The 13,155-nt window shown below is 46.0% G+C and overlaps 8 protein-coding genes across 8 annotated transcripts; 3 read left to right on the top strand and 5 right to left on the bottom strand.

Annotated features, from left to right (window-relative positions):
- Positions 1–130: 130 nt before the first annotated feature.
- FPRO_01845 (uncharacterized protein) lies at positions 131–635 on the bottom strand (the record flags this gene model as incomplete). The annotated part of the gene is made up of 3 exons (XM_031226951.1): positions 131–205; positions 256–519; positions 570–635. 3 exons carry the CDS (start codon positions 633–635, stop codon positions 131–133), a joined length of 405 nt encoding a protein of 134 aa, XP_031074628.1.
- A 1,009-nt stretch (positions 636–1,644) lies between these two features.
- FPRO_01846 (related to alcohol dehydrogenase homolog Bli-4) lies at positions 1,645–2,559 on the top strand (the record flags this gene model as incomplete). Its single annotated transcript, XM_031226940.1, has 1 exon — positions 1,645–2,559. The coding sequence occupies one exon, from the start codon at positions 1,645–1,647 to the stop codon at positions 2,557–2,559; it is 915 nt and encodes a 304-aa protein (XP_031074627.1).
- Positions 2,560–2,827: 268 nt separating this feature from the next.
- FPRO_01847 (uncharacterized protein) lies at positions 2,828–6,311 on the top strand (the record flags this gene model as incomplete). Its single annotated transcript, XM_031226929.1, has 8 exons — positions 2,828–3,267; positions 3,311–3,662; positions 3,716–4,264; positions 4,317–4,459; positions 4,524–4,687; positions 4,740–5,840; positions 5,886–6,191; positions 6,229–6,311. The coding sequence occupies 8 exons, from the start codon at positions 2,828–2,830 to the stop codon at positions 6,309–6,311; spliced, it is 3,138 nt and encodes a 1,045-aa protein (XP_031074626.1).
- Positions 6,312–6,594: 283 nt separating this feature from the next.
- On the bottom strand, positions 6,595–8,748 carry FPRO_01848 (uncharacterized protein; the record flags this gene model as incomplete). The annotated part of the gene is made up of 1 exon (XM_031226917.1): positions 6,595–8,748. One exon carries the CDS (start codon positions 8,746–8,748, stop codon positions 6,595–6,597), a length of 2,154 nt encoding a protein of 717 aa, XP_031074625.1.
- A 643-nt stretch (positions 8,749–9,391) lies between these two features.
- On the bottom strand, positions 9,392–9,967 carry FPRO_01849 (uncharacterized protein; the record flags this gene model as incomplete). The annotated part of the gene is made up of 1 exon (XM_031226906.1): positions 9,392–9,967. One exon carries the CDS (start codon positions 9,965–9,967, stop codon positions 9,392–9,394), a length of 576 nt encoding a protein of 191 aa, XP_031074624.1.
- A 355-nt stretch (positions 9,968–10,322) lies between these two features.
- Positions 10,323–10,787, bottom strand: FPRO_01850 (uncharacterized protein; the record flags this gene model as incomplete). Its single annotated transcript, XM_031226895.1, has 1 exon — positions 10,323–10,787. The coding sequence occupies one exon, from the start codon at positions 10,785–10,787 to the stop codon at positions 10,323–10,325; it is 465 nt and encodes a 154-aa protein (XP_031074623.1).
- A 609-nt stretch (positions 10,788–11,396) lies between these two features.
- FPRO_01851 (uncharacterized protein) lies at positions 11,397–12,322 on the top strand (the record flags this gene model as incomplete). Its single annotated transcript, XM_031226884.1, has 2 exons — positions 11,397–12,181; positions 12,229–12,322. 2 exons carry the CDS (start codon positions 11,397–11,399, stop codon positions 12,320–12,322), a joined length of 879 nt encoding a protein of 292 aa, XP_031074622.1.
- A 246-nt stretch (positions 12,323–12,568) lies between these two features.
- On the bottom strand, positions 12,569–12,909 carry FPRO_01852 (CON-10 conidation-specific protein CON-10; the record flags this gene model as incomplete). Its single annotated transcript, XM_031226873.1, has 3 exons — positions 12,569–12,670; positions 12,722–12,809; positions 12,866–12,909. 3 exons carry the CDS (start codon positions 12,907–12,909, stop codon positions 12,569–12,571), a joined length of 234 nt encoding a protein of 77 aa, XP_031074621.1.
- Between the last annotated feature and the right edge of the window lie 246 nt (positions 12,910–13,155).

Here is a 13,155-nt window from a genome sequence, read left to right as displayed (position 1 = left end):
TGATGACAACTTTTATCTCCATTCCAGGATATGCCGCAAGATAGGGCTCAGTCACCCGACCATCCCCATCACTATCCTTTACCTTAAACCGATCTGTCAAAGTTATGTTATTCCCTTGTCTAGTAGCAATCTAAAGGCCTATTTTTGTAGAATCCGATTCCACGACACCAGCCCTAAACCCTCCCGTGGCCAGAGCATCAGGTCCCTGGCAAACAATAAGTTTTAGGTTGAGGTTCTCCTTGTCGACCTACTCACTATGGCGAAATAAGATCGATGAGTCTCACCTAAATGTGCCGAGAAAGAAAGGCCGGTAGATGCCGCGAATCGATCGTTATACGCAGTGAATGTCATTTGTCCATATAGGCCCACCAGATTAGGTGCTGTCAAGTACTTTCCCGCATTGAAATAGCTATCCTCGAGACGTATGTCGAACTGGGTAGCGTTTTGAATGGTGCATTGATACCAGCGATGCTTATCTCTGATGTCGTTTGGAAGACGAGGGGTTATCGCATTCAGAGTCTATAGAAAGTGAGTCAAAAACAACTCTATACGGATCCATTGCTGTATACGTCTTTTAGTTTTGCAGCCAACTTCATCGGAGGATCAAGAATAGTGTTGATATCGATAATAGCCATCTTGGGTGTTAGAGAGTGGATCTGAAGTATGTTGACGATTTGTGGAGGAAGTTGAGAAGCGGAGGAATAAATACCCTCACATATAGTATTTCGACCTTTATTTATACCTCTTGGGCTTCTGAAGTCTTTGCATCTAGATATTTGATCTATATGAACTATTGGACTTTAAGTTCTTAAGCGCCATGGAAGAATGCGGGGTCAAATCAGGATGATTATCACTTATCCCAAGAACTTTCCTTCTGGAAAGGTAAATATAGAAATTGAGTATCTCAAAATGGACGGCTATAATATTCTTTATCGTTATGCTGGGGCTCGGTGTATTCTGATTCAGTTGTAGTGTCTTTCAGACGTTTTAATAAAACTCGCAAGATCTCTCATTGGGCTGAAGCGCACTGGAAATGAAACCAAGACTAGTGACGAACTATCATTTTATTATCAGCCGGAGACGTATATTGACGAACGGGAGTTAGCTAAGTAGTTGGCTATCATTCGACAGTAGCTAGTCGGCTATCGAACGGTAGCTCCCGGCAAAAAGGCCTAGCCTGATGATTCGCTTTCGTCTTCTAGACGTGTTTGCAGGTCACTGTGAGAGCAACTTTTAGTAAACAAGTAAGTTACTGAACATAGAATATCCCATGATGCATAAAAAGACTCTCCTTTGGGCTGATACGTATACTGCTCGGAATTAACTGATACTTGGCAGCCAAAAGGATTAGAGCCAAGGGTTCAAAGTGGGGGCTCAATAAGGTCGATGATTGGCTAGCTCGCATTTTAATGCCCCTGATTGGGTGTCCAACCACTCGACCCATATGAAGTTCTTACTTTGTGATGGAGCACTACTCGTTGAAATGCGAGACTCCTTGCTTCTCGGGTCACTGGGATTCCTAAGTCCGGAGGCTTCACACATATTTAAACTCGGGTATGGTCACGGACCTCTCGAAATAATGTTTCTATATCACCTCGCACAAAGACGAAAGCAGTATTATCAAAGACCCCACTTCCAACCAGAATGTCTACCACTACGACATACCCCTTCGACCCGACCACAGATATCCCTTCCCTTACCGGGAAAGTGATCTTTATCACCGGCGCAAACACTGGCCTTGGAGAAGCCACTGCCATTGAACTGACCAAGCATTCTCCTGCTCATGTGTACATCACCTCCCGCGACTCCGCCAAGGGGAATGCTGCACTAGAAGAAGTCAGGAAGACAGCTAGTGAAAGCACCAAGGTCTCTCTGCTAGAGCTCGATCTCTCCAGTTTCGAAAGCATCAAGTCTGCAGCTGCCGAGTTCCTCAAGCGTGAGGACAGACTCGACGTCCTCTTGCTGAATGCCGGAGTCATGGGCGTCCCGCCCGTACTAACTAAGGATGGATACGAGATGCATATGGGAATCAACCATCTTGGTCATGCTTTGCTTCTCAAGCTTCTCAAACCAGTCCTTGACAAGACTCCGGATGCTCGTGCTGTGCATCTCAGCTCTGCCGGATTCCGCCACGTGGGACCGGCAGGCATCGAGTTTGAAACCCTGAAGTCAGCTAAGAGCGAAACGGCTTTACCTTTCCGATACGCTCAGAGCAAGCTCGCTTGTCTGTTGTACGCCAGAGAAGCAGCCAAGCGATACCCCGGTTTCAAGAACATCGCCATCAACCCAGGCGAGGTTCAGACGGAGCTTTTTACTCGTGAGGCAGGAGATGACTTGATGAAACACCTACAAGATAATGTGGCCTCTAAAGTCGCGATTCCCATTTCAGAGGGTGTCAAGACTCATCTTTGGGCTACTACGTCACCTGATATTGAGAATGGAGAATTTTATGAGCCTGTTGGAAAGACGGGTGGGTTAGAGGGACATGGGCTGGATGATGAGATGGCGAAGAAGCTTTGGGATTGGACAGACGAGCAGCTGAAAGACCAGGTCCTGTAGTTTAGTGCTATTTCAGCCCTGTCGCCCAATCATGCATGGAATGACAGCTAGACCGGTCGGTGTGAACTCTTACCGACTGCATGCATGTCTTTACCGTTGAGAGTCTCCACATCTGTGTAACAGTACCACAGCCCACTAAAATGTCTTTGCATTCCTAGCTCAATGATCCAATTTGAATCTTTCGTTCCGACCAAGATCACCTCTGGCTCCTTTTTCCATCCTTAATACACTTTTCAACGAGCCCTATTTCTTTTTTTCCCTTACAACAATGTCAGATGCGCTCTCAGTAGTCGGGAGTGCCGTTGGCATCATATCGCTCGGTATCCAAGTCTGTCAAGGTCTGGTATCATATCTCCAATCCTTCAAAAGTCAGGACCAAGAAATACAGGATAGCATCAAGGAGGCTCAGACAATAGTCTCGCTTTTCAATTCGTTGAAAGACGTACTACTAAGACTCGACCAACACTCTGCAGGAGTGATTGCAGTTGTCGATTGTTTGAACGACTGTGAGAAGAAGCTGCGTGAGTTGCAGCTCTTTCTCCTCAAGCTCCAGAAGTCATCAGAGCCGACTAAGAACACAAGACAAAAGATAAAGGACGCTAGACATTCGTTCGCTTATCCCTTCCTCGAGGGCAAATTGTTATCGCTGCGTCAGTCCTTGCAAAAGTTGCTACAAAACTTGGACCTTGCTGTGAACATCGCTTCATTGTATGTATTCTCTACTTCAATTTGACCCGCTCGATGCTCATAGCTGTATCAGTGATCTTATGACTCAAATGTGCCATCAGCTTCACGGCGTCAATGGTGCCGTGCAAAGTCAAGGACTACACATAGCTCAAACTTCAGATCATCTTCTCGCCCTGGATAAGGCGGTAGCTATCAGATTTCGACATGCTGAAGAGATCCTTTCTCAATTCACTATTGCTGCGCAAGATCTTCGACAGGAAATTGTAGCCCAGACCACGGTAGCTGCAAGCAGTTTGAGCCAAATGATGTCCCGCAATCAGCATCTTCAAGAGGAGCTTAACGAACGCTTGGGAAGATGTTTGGAAGAAATGGTAAGAGATAGAGGTTATGCAAAAAACGTGTTGGGCTCATATATTGTATGGATATCTTTTTTCCAGTCTCTCATATCCTCTGACACTAGCATATCTAGGGCCTCGAGACGACTGCCATCGACAGTTCTGTAACAAGAACTCTACAAGCCTCCAAGAACTCGACAACCCCAAGGGCCACCATAAGAGAGCTGCCTGGATGCCACTGTAAGCTCAACAATAGACCATGGAAATATTCTGTGCAGTTTTGGAACATCAAGATTGAGTACGAAGAACGTAGCTTAGAGAGACATAAGCGAGGCTGCAGGTATTTCGGCATCAGCTGTGAGATGAGAAGAACAGACGTACAGATACCGCTAAAGGTCGCCTGGTTTTCTTCACGATTCATACTAGCTTGCATTCAGTATTCTCATGGGACTGCTAGCCCTGGGCTGGCAATTCGATATCAAAATGTTGTTCCCCAAAAGCACAGCGCCGTATTCGAGGAATTGTCCAAACTTCACTTCGGTTTCTTGTTTCGAGACCGCGATCCTTCAGGTTCTGATATCGCCTCGGCTGTTGAAAACACTGAGCGTGCCATACTTTCTCTCTATAGAGATGGTAAAGCTTCTCCTTCAGATCGGGACGAATACGGATGCAATCAAGCTGAGGTAAGTAAGATAAAGTCTTGACTCTGAACAACATTCCCTAAGTTCTGAATAGATCGCATGTGGCCTCATGACGTTATTTTATAACGAAGTAATGAATTCCAGCGTCGCCAATACAACGCGGACTGTGGCTGTAATGGCAGCCATAAGACTTATTAAAATAATCTCTAGCGTTGTTGGAGCTGAAGGTGTAAATATGTAAGGAAAACCCTATACCAACTCGAATTAACATGTAAGCGCTGATTGGGTTATTGTGCGACAGAGGGGCAACCAACATGGCCGTCCTGCTACGAAATCAAGAGCACGAGTGGATCAGACTCTATGCAACATTCGACTTGAGCTGGCAGGACATCATACAGAGAGCTTTGCGCAGCAAGTACATTCGACTGAGTAGTCTATGGCCTTTGATATGCGATAGTGGGCAATGTAAGACTTCACCTTACGATATTTCTGAAATAGAATTAATCCCTTAGTGTAGACTGCGAAACTCCTCTTCTTATACAAGCAATAATCCAGGAATCGGAAGATTTACTTAAGCTTCATCTTTTGAAGAACCAGACAGGACTAAGCCACGTCTTTCACGGCTTTACGCCTTTTCAGCTTTGCATTCAGTGGTCTAGGGGGATTGAAATGCTACTCAGTAGCAAGATCAACAGTCCCCTTGATGAGGATGCTCTGTCGCTGGCCGTATACTCTGATCGTCCTGATTCGGTTAAAGTCTTTCTCGAAGCTGGATGCCCGATGGAATATGGATGTAAGACAAGAAACATATTCCATATAACTTCCAAGAGATGCCTGGCTTTCATTGCATCAAACCTGGTTGCAAGGAGGCAAGCACTGCTTCTATTAGCACAGAAACAGCTGGGAATCTTGTATGATCTTGATCACCCCACTGATCTACCAGAGGACCAAGCCAGCCGTATCTGTGCCAGCCTTGACAAATCCGGAATCCTAGTCCCTCCAGCTCTTCGAGTTCCACCAACTTACTCGACCATCTATCATTTCAGTGGGACCTTACTGCATCATTATCGTACTCTATACGATCACGGTTTTGATCGGCTGTCATCGCGAAATTCTGTTGGGCTAACGTTCGTGATGAGAGAGCGCTTTCTACATCCAGCATCGACGTGGTTGTGTAACAAGAGCCAGATTCTTGACATCATGACTTGGTTGGACTCAAAAGGGATATTTGATGAAATGGTGACGGATCCACTGGGCCTTAGGCTGAATATCCAGGCCACGGGTTGGCATTACATCGCGAGCTTCATTGGGGACAATCCGGGTTGGTTCTCGAGCTATACACACCTACCTGCTAGATTTCTGTCCACTGTACTCGCGAAATCCGCCCGGGACCAATGTGCCTGTTGGTGTACCAGTGAAGAAAAGGGATGCCTGCCTATGCATGTTTTCTTGAAGTCCCGAGCCATTAAAAAGCACCATGGAAGAGAACATGATCTCTATCCCTACTTGCACCATCTCGCGGAAGAGTCGGAGGCATATGATTTGGGTGTGCAAACTTATTATCTCGAAGTCATCAGGTTTCTGACTTTCGAAGCTTTAGAGATGACGCATACTTGTTGCGAGGTAGGTTGGCTAAAGGGAAATCACAGACTTTATCCTTTAGCTGACTTTGTTAAGTTCACGATGGTGGATGATCCAGGTTCAAGCTCAGGATATGCCCGTGCAATCACCGACTGTGATTCAGAAAATTCACATGGGATCAGATCTGGGGTAGAAGAGCAGCACAACATGAGTTTATTAGAAGATTTGATGAAAGAATTTGCTCAGATAATGACTTCTATGGATTTGAAGTCGATCTCTCTGGAGGGGTTCATCTACGGCTATTGGCGTAACCGTATCTCCAAACTGTTCGCGGTCGATCCGGAGTTCATCAACACTATTCACTATAGTCAAGTGAGCATGGATCTCTGTAAGTATCACAAGATTGAACCTTAATCCGGTTTTAGATTTATTGACTTCCCCGACAGATGTCCTACCAGAAAGGCTTCGTTGTTTGCTTGATAAGGACTTTGAACTCAAACGACCCTGAGTCACAATTGATGAGAGCCCCGGTCAATGTATCTCTTATAGTCTCAAAACTAGCTACTATTGGAATTGTAGAAGAATGAACAGTCATGAAAATCTGTCCGAATCAGAAAGACTTGTATTCTATTCGTTTCCTTGCAGAACTGTATCAAATCGGGCATCTTTAGTGAGGAGCGCTGTAGTTATATGTCACTGCCTTTATCAAGGTATCTCGAATCACGAAAACGTGGTCAACAGGCTCTGGTTTACGGTTACAGTGACCAAGCTCAATCTGAGCGTCATTTTGCTTATACCATTAACCTGTTCGTTCGCTTCAGCATGTACGAAGCCAGCATGATAGTTAAGTCCGCGCCCTTCCCGGTAACGACCAGTCGGAGCCCAACTCCCAGGAACACGCTCATCAACTCCTTCCAATTCTTCTCAAGAATAGCTTCTAGTAGCTCTGAAGGAATAAGCTTGCAACAAAGGTAAAAGAGGAGAAAGTCCGAAGAATTGGTTCGAACCCGACGGAACGCTTCATGGGATAAAATGGCCCGAATCAGGTTCTGAAGCCTCCTCCTAGGAACATCGAAGAGATAAATGCTTAAAGATGTTGCGACTGAACCAAGTGCATATCTTTTGAAATACATCTCAAGGTGGAATATCGTTGAGCAGAGCGGTTTGAAAGTCTTCCAGATCAAGGAATCAATGACAAATGTAAACATCCATGGTGAGAGGGCAAGTGACCGAACAACTGTACGAGCACTGCTCCGAGCATGGTAGGATAGTCGTTGTAAGGATTGCGTCCACCCTTCCTGAAGGTCCGTCAACTCGTCCTTATTGAAGAGACGCCAGTCAGGGCGATGTCTGTCGACACCTTTTTGCGTAATTTCAAAAACAAAAAGCGTCTTTCCAAAGTGTTGCTCGCGGGTCCAATCAATATCATAGTCTTGTTCTTGCCTCCGTGTCCAATACATAAACATTGGGTTTGTGCATTTAGACCACGAGCTGGCAAGGGATACACCGTCAAAGAAGGTTCCAACGGGACTCTTGACGAATCTGATAGTGGCCTCAAGATGAGATCCTATCCGAATCGGCCCCTGACTTGGTGTTGATTCTATCAGGACTCTTACAACAAATGGTTCTACATCATTGACAAGGCTTTTGATTAGAACCAAAGCAACCCTACTGGAACTTTGATTCTCGTCTTCAGGGATACCCGTCATGATGATCCGTGGATCGGGCTGCTGCGGTACGTTTGGCGGATAGACCTCTGCGATATAGAAGTTTTCTGGAAGAGACTCCAAGAAGACTGTATAGCTCGGTGGCTGGACAATGCTGCTGGCAAAAGAGAGGCTTGGGAGTAGATTGACTGGGGTAAATGACCATGCCCTCCAGTACTGATAACTCAGAATTGACAGCGGTCTTTTGCTTCGTACATAGAGGTTGTTGCGGCTGTTGTCCAAGGGGATCGCAATCATGGTTGTGGGATCTTGTTTCGTCCTGCACTGCAGCAGACCATATCTCCCATAGCTAAAGCTGTCGCTGGAAACTGGCATTTCGATGCGTAGGCCCTTGTTGGTGATTTGGAATGGCGGGGTAGGCATGCCCACATCACAAGGGATAAAGTCCCTGCAATTTGCAAACGCAGCCGGAGATGTAGCAAGCACTCCTAGCTCGTCTGGCGCGTCTTCTGGGGGGTACCAGGCCAACAACGTCTGATCATCTGATCGTTTCATGATCTCCTCTTGCAATCTCAGAAAAGCATTTGTGCCCTCGCCGTATAGTAGAGGCATATTGATTCCAAATATACCCAGCAGACAGTACGCCGTGTCCTCAATGCGAGTTGTCTTACGTTTCGAAGCCCAGCTCATCTTCTCGGCAATGCTTGCCGCATGGAGTCGAGATTGCAAACGGCAGTCTGTCGAAGTCGGCGGAGCGGATAGATATGTCTGGTCTATACCGGTAATTTGCGTGATAAGATCGACGATATCATTTCTTTCGGACATGACAGACCAATCGTCATAGAAAAATACGAGCTTCGACGGAGCTATGAGTTCTTGAAGGGTCCAGCCTCGTTCAAACCAACGACTCTTTGCAAATGACGATTCTGGCTCGTGAATGTTGGTGCCTGGTGGAACATCTGCCAAATATGTATAACATATCTCCGATCGCTGATACCAACTCATCATTGAGTTTATAGCCTCTGATAGCTCTGCGCTGCTGGTCTTGTCGATACAGCATGTGTCGACCCAGGCATACCCATATCCATTCTCAAGGGCTAAGGCGCATGCTTGTTTGATTTTGGTATATCCAGATCGCTCTGTCCCTTTGTTGTTCTGCATATCTTGGAGGGCAACTTCTTGTCCTTCAATCCATGTATGGGACAGGATCACATATTTCGGGACATTGTGATCCATGAACTCCACCACCTCAAGGGTGTTCGCATCTAGCAGCCTCATTGAGAATTCCTAGCCAATAGGTGGTGAGAAGAGAAGAGCAATAACAGACGACGTCAGAAATTTAGAGACAAAATCACAGATAGAACAATTAGGATTAAGAAAAGAAGAGTTTTTAGAACAGAGATTGGCAATTCAAAAGCTCAGCCTCATTCATTTATGACCCATGCATTCAGCTGGTGACGTGGTTCGAGGAGATTGGGCCGCTCGCTGTGTGTGCTTGGCGCAGAACACGCTGATCACAACAAAGAAAACAGAAAATGCCAAAGGCTCTAATTAATTCAGGAGTTTACTTGATTGCAAGTCTTGGTCTCAGATCATAAAAACCATGAGCGGCTATTATTTGACAGAGTCGGAAATCGCCGAGCCTCGGAATAGATCAACATTTAAGAAGCATTATGTAAGTCATACAAAGCAAAACTCATATCAAATTGAATTTATTACTTCCTTCAATTCAGTGCTAAAATATGTTTTTGGTACTAGATTTATTGTTGTTTTTTTCTCTCTCCCTTATTTCCTACCTTTCATGCTCCTACTGGAGACCCTGAGAAGGCTAGTTGTTTGCTCATCGATGACCACAAACTGTCAAGCCCTAGAACCAGGAATGACAAGCACTGGGCAACGAATCTTCTATAGTCTATCAATCCTAGTTGCCAAGGAATTTATAGAAGAACGAACAGTCATGCAAATGCCCGTCCGCACTCTCAGCATACTGCGGACAAACACCCCATTCCGTATATCCGAGCTTCAAGTAAAATCCTCTGGCCGGGGTATCCGAAGCTGTATCCAACAACACCATCTTCTTACCCAACTCCTGCTTTGCAAAGCTCTCCGCCATATCCATCAGCTTCCTTCCCAGTCCATGGCCTCTTTCTGCTGCGGAAACCAATAGTTTGCCGACTTCGACTTTGTGTGAATGAGTTTCCTTGGGGTGAGTCACGAGCGAAATTGTTCCCACTGCGGTGGTGTCGCGGGCGAGCACGAATAGGGTAGCCCTGGGGTTGGGGCCGAATAGTTGAGGTGATTGAGAAGACCAGAATTCAGTGGCTTTGGCGGCGGAGAGAGGTGCGTGGAAGCCGATTGAGGATGCAGATGGATCATCATTGACGCAAGATAGAAGGAGTTGGGTGAGTGAGATCTTCCACTGCTCTAGCTTCTCGGGACTAGTAATTTGATGTAGCGTGAAGCCCGCTGGAAATTTGATAGCAGTTGAAGAGCCCATTGTGTTACTCGGTAAATCAGGAATAGTTCAAATTTGCTATATGAGATGCGACTGTCCGACCATCCCACTATATGTAAGGCTAGTTTAGTTGTTTGCATGAGTCATTGTAGATAGTGACCGAGCTGAATTATGTTACAAAATCACTTATCTCTTATTCCCTTTACAGAATGCAGGGGTCGGCTATCTTCGGAGACTCATGCCGAACCTTGGATATCCAATAACTCGATGGCTACCTACTATTCTGAGGTTTATCGTTGGTAAACTCGCGAGCATGAATCATGAATTAATAATCGTGATTCACGCCCTTCGTGCGACATACGCGTCTCAAAGTCAATTATCCCGCCATCCCCGCTCCTCAAACCGGCCAATTATTGACGAGTTCCCGAAGACCCTCCAATCTAACCGGCTTCTTGAACGTCGTGTTCATTCCAAACTCATCAATCATTCGCCGATTCTCAGTCTCTATAGGGTCGGCCATGAGTCCGATGATGATAGCGGGCTGAAGATTGTTCTCTTTCTCATGCTGTCTAATAAGAAGTGAAGCTTGCATGCCGCCCATGACAGGCATGGAAATATCAAGCAAGATGATTTTGCATTGATCGGGGTGCGCTTTGTACAGGTCGACGACTTCTTGGCCGTTCCAAGCAATGTTGTATTTGAGACCGAGTTTATCGAAGTGAAGCTTCATCACTTTCATGTTGACTTTGTTATCGTCGACTAAAAGGTACTTGGCGTCTTCAACCCATGAATCCTCAGGAATGCCTGAAGAGGGGACAGTTTGCGCCGAAACGTCTAATACTTTATTGTCCGATTCACTCATTTTCGCTAGAGTATATGTTTGCTGGCTGTCATTAGACGCGGGGTCCTGTGCTGACGCGTCAGCGTCCGAGCTTCATATTCATCGACAGTTTGGTGGCTTGAACGAACCGTATTGGATCAAGATTTATAGACAAAACTTGGTGTTAGATGAGGCCGAGATGAGAGACGATGAAAGTGAGTGAGATTGAATGAGTGGCGGCCTCTTGACCTTTGTTGGTGTAGCATTCGTGGTTTGACTAAGCGATCGTGGAGCCTGAAGGATTATATCTGGGTCTCAAGCGCATTGCGATCAGCAGTGTCGGTGGGCCAGTAAAATTGTTAGTTTCTTCCTAACAGCGTTGGAGTGATTTGAATAGGCCATGTATCGGATTCGGTCCTATCGTCGTGATGCTGGAGCGTAAACTTACAGGAAGTGCCATGATTGGCCCTGGCGTATGCGTTGAAGTCCTACAAACTTCAGCCAGGACTATAGAGCTCAGCCACTATCACAGCCTCCTCGTGACCATTCGCTGCCGACGCCTATTAAAGTGGAACATATGAAAGCTCTCCCCCCATCGTGAGCTCCGGAACATAATTTATTTATCCAAAAATTGTCATTAGTCCTCTCAAGATGTTCACACTTTTCCCTCGTTTACCACCAGAACTTCGCGACAAAATCTGGTACCACGCCCTATCAGAACCCCGCCAACCAGGAATATGCCAATGGAAGCCAGGCTGCTGGATCCTAAAATACCTTACGGCAGAAGACCATGATTGGTCCGACAACGATCCAAACAACATCCGCTTAGAGTTTCGCCCCGACAAGCTGGGAACGCCAGTTCATATACCCATCGTGGATGTCAATCAGGAAGCCCGCCGTGTTGCGCTAGCTTGGGCTCGTGATAACAACATCAGGAAGCGATACAAAAACGGCAAATACGACTTCAGGCGGAGGATGGATAATGACAGAGATACCGTCTACTTTGCCAGCAATATGATAGATGCTGCTGAGATAGAGGCTATTTATCGAGGGTTTCAACCAGATCTCATTGAGAAGAATCACACCGTGGCAACATATATAACAAGCTTGGCTATACCTGCCAGATTCCTGCGCACATCAGATTGGACGCCTGATACCTGGGAATGGCATGAGAATCTTGAAAAGATATACGTCATTGTTGGGAAACAACCCGATCGAAAGGGTCAGTGGGAGATTGATATGACCAGAGGGACAAGCTTGTTTTGGACAAGGGAAACTGGCAAATTTATTCCCCAATCAGGAGCGGATGAGTTCTGCAGTACAGGTCTGTTGAAGACGATCATGGAGGATAATATGGAGCTTGGGGCTGCCCTCTCGCGCTGTCAAGGGCCGCGGAGAGAGTCGTTTGAAATTCGTTTATGCTCAGCTATAAGAAGGTGAGTGGTTTGGTCTCTTGTGCAATGATATACTTACGTGTATTCAGATCCCCGAAGAAGCCGTCTCGCACGGTGAAGAACATGAAAAAGATGGTTGATGGATGTTTAAGCACGGGGAATCGAAGCAAGGGTTGCCGATGAGGTTACATGAAAATAGTCCAGAGAAGAGCTGTGTATGGAGGAATAGATGTTTCAGCTATACATAAGTTCTCTATACCGTGGACAAGTTCGACAGCGACTTAGAATATCACGATGTTATCAAAAGTCAGAGAAACATCACATCAACTGTTGAACAGGGCAGTGTAGCTGTAAAATCAAATCATGTTCCTACATACTGCCGACAGAGCCTTATATCGATCCAAAGTCATATTTCATCATAATAATACATTAGGAAGCCAGTCCACCCTTTCGACCAGCCTCCTTGGCCTTCTCGCTGCCAGCCTCGAAAGACCCAGATGAGGCCTTGCCGCCTTCAGAAGCGATCTCTCGCTGAATGATTTGTTAGAATGTGATATTTGTCTAGATACGTGGTTGACCGACCTGCTTGTCGGCGTCCATGCTGGCAAAGCCGCCAGAGTGGCTGGACTTTCCGCCCTTGGAAGCAATCTCTTGGACTTCCTCTTTAGGTCTATGCTTGTTAGGCATGATAATTGTCGACTTAAAACTTGAGGAGGCTGGACATACCGGTTGGCAAAGTTGCCGGGGTTGGGGTTGTCTGTGCCAGTCATTTTAATAGTTGTGTAAATAATTATATAACAGGTCTTCGTTTTTGAATCTGTTCAGCAAAACTGAATGGAATTCTTCATCTTTAAATATTCCTCTGACCTATAGTCCTAGTTGACGACGCGTTACGGATACGTCTACATGACGTCTACGACTCCACGCGCCCTGACCAATGTATTGACTCGATTAGCAAATATCCTATTTTCGATTACTTCCATATGACGTTTCTCAAAAAGCAAAACTGATCAAAT

The sequence above is a fragment of the Fusarium proliferatum genome (assembly GCF_900067095.1).
Source record: "Fusarium proliferatum ET1 genome assembly, contig: FPRO_scaffold001, whole genome shotgun sequence".
Lineage (NCBI taxonomy): Eukaryota > Fungi > Ascomycota > Sordariomycetes > Hypocreales > Nectriaceae > Fusarium > Fusarium proliferatum.
This window is presented reverse-complemented; position numbering and strand designations above follow the sequence as displayed.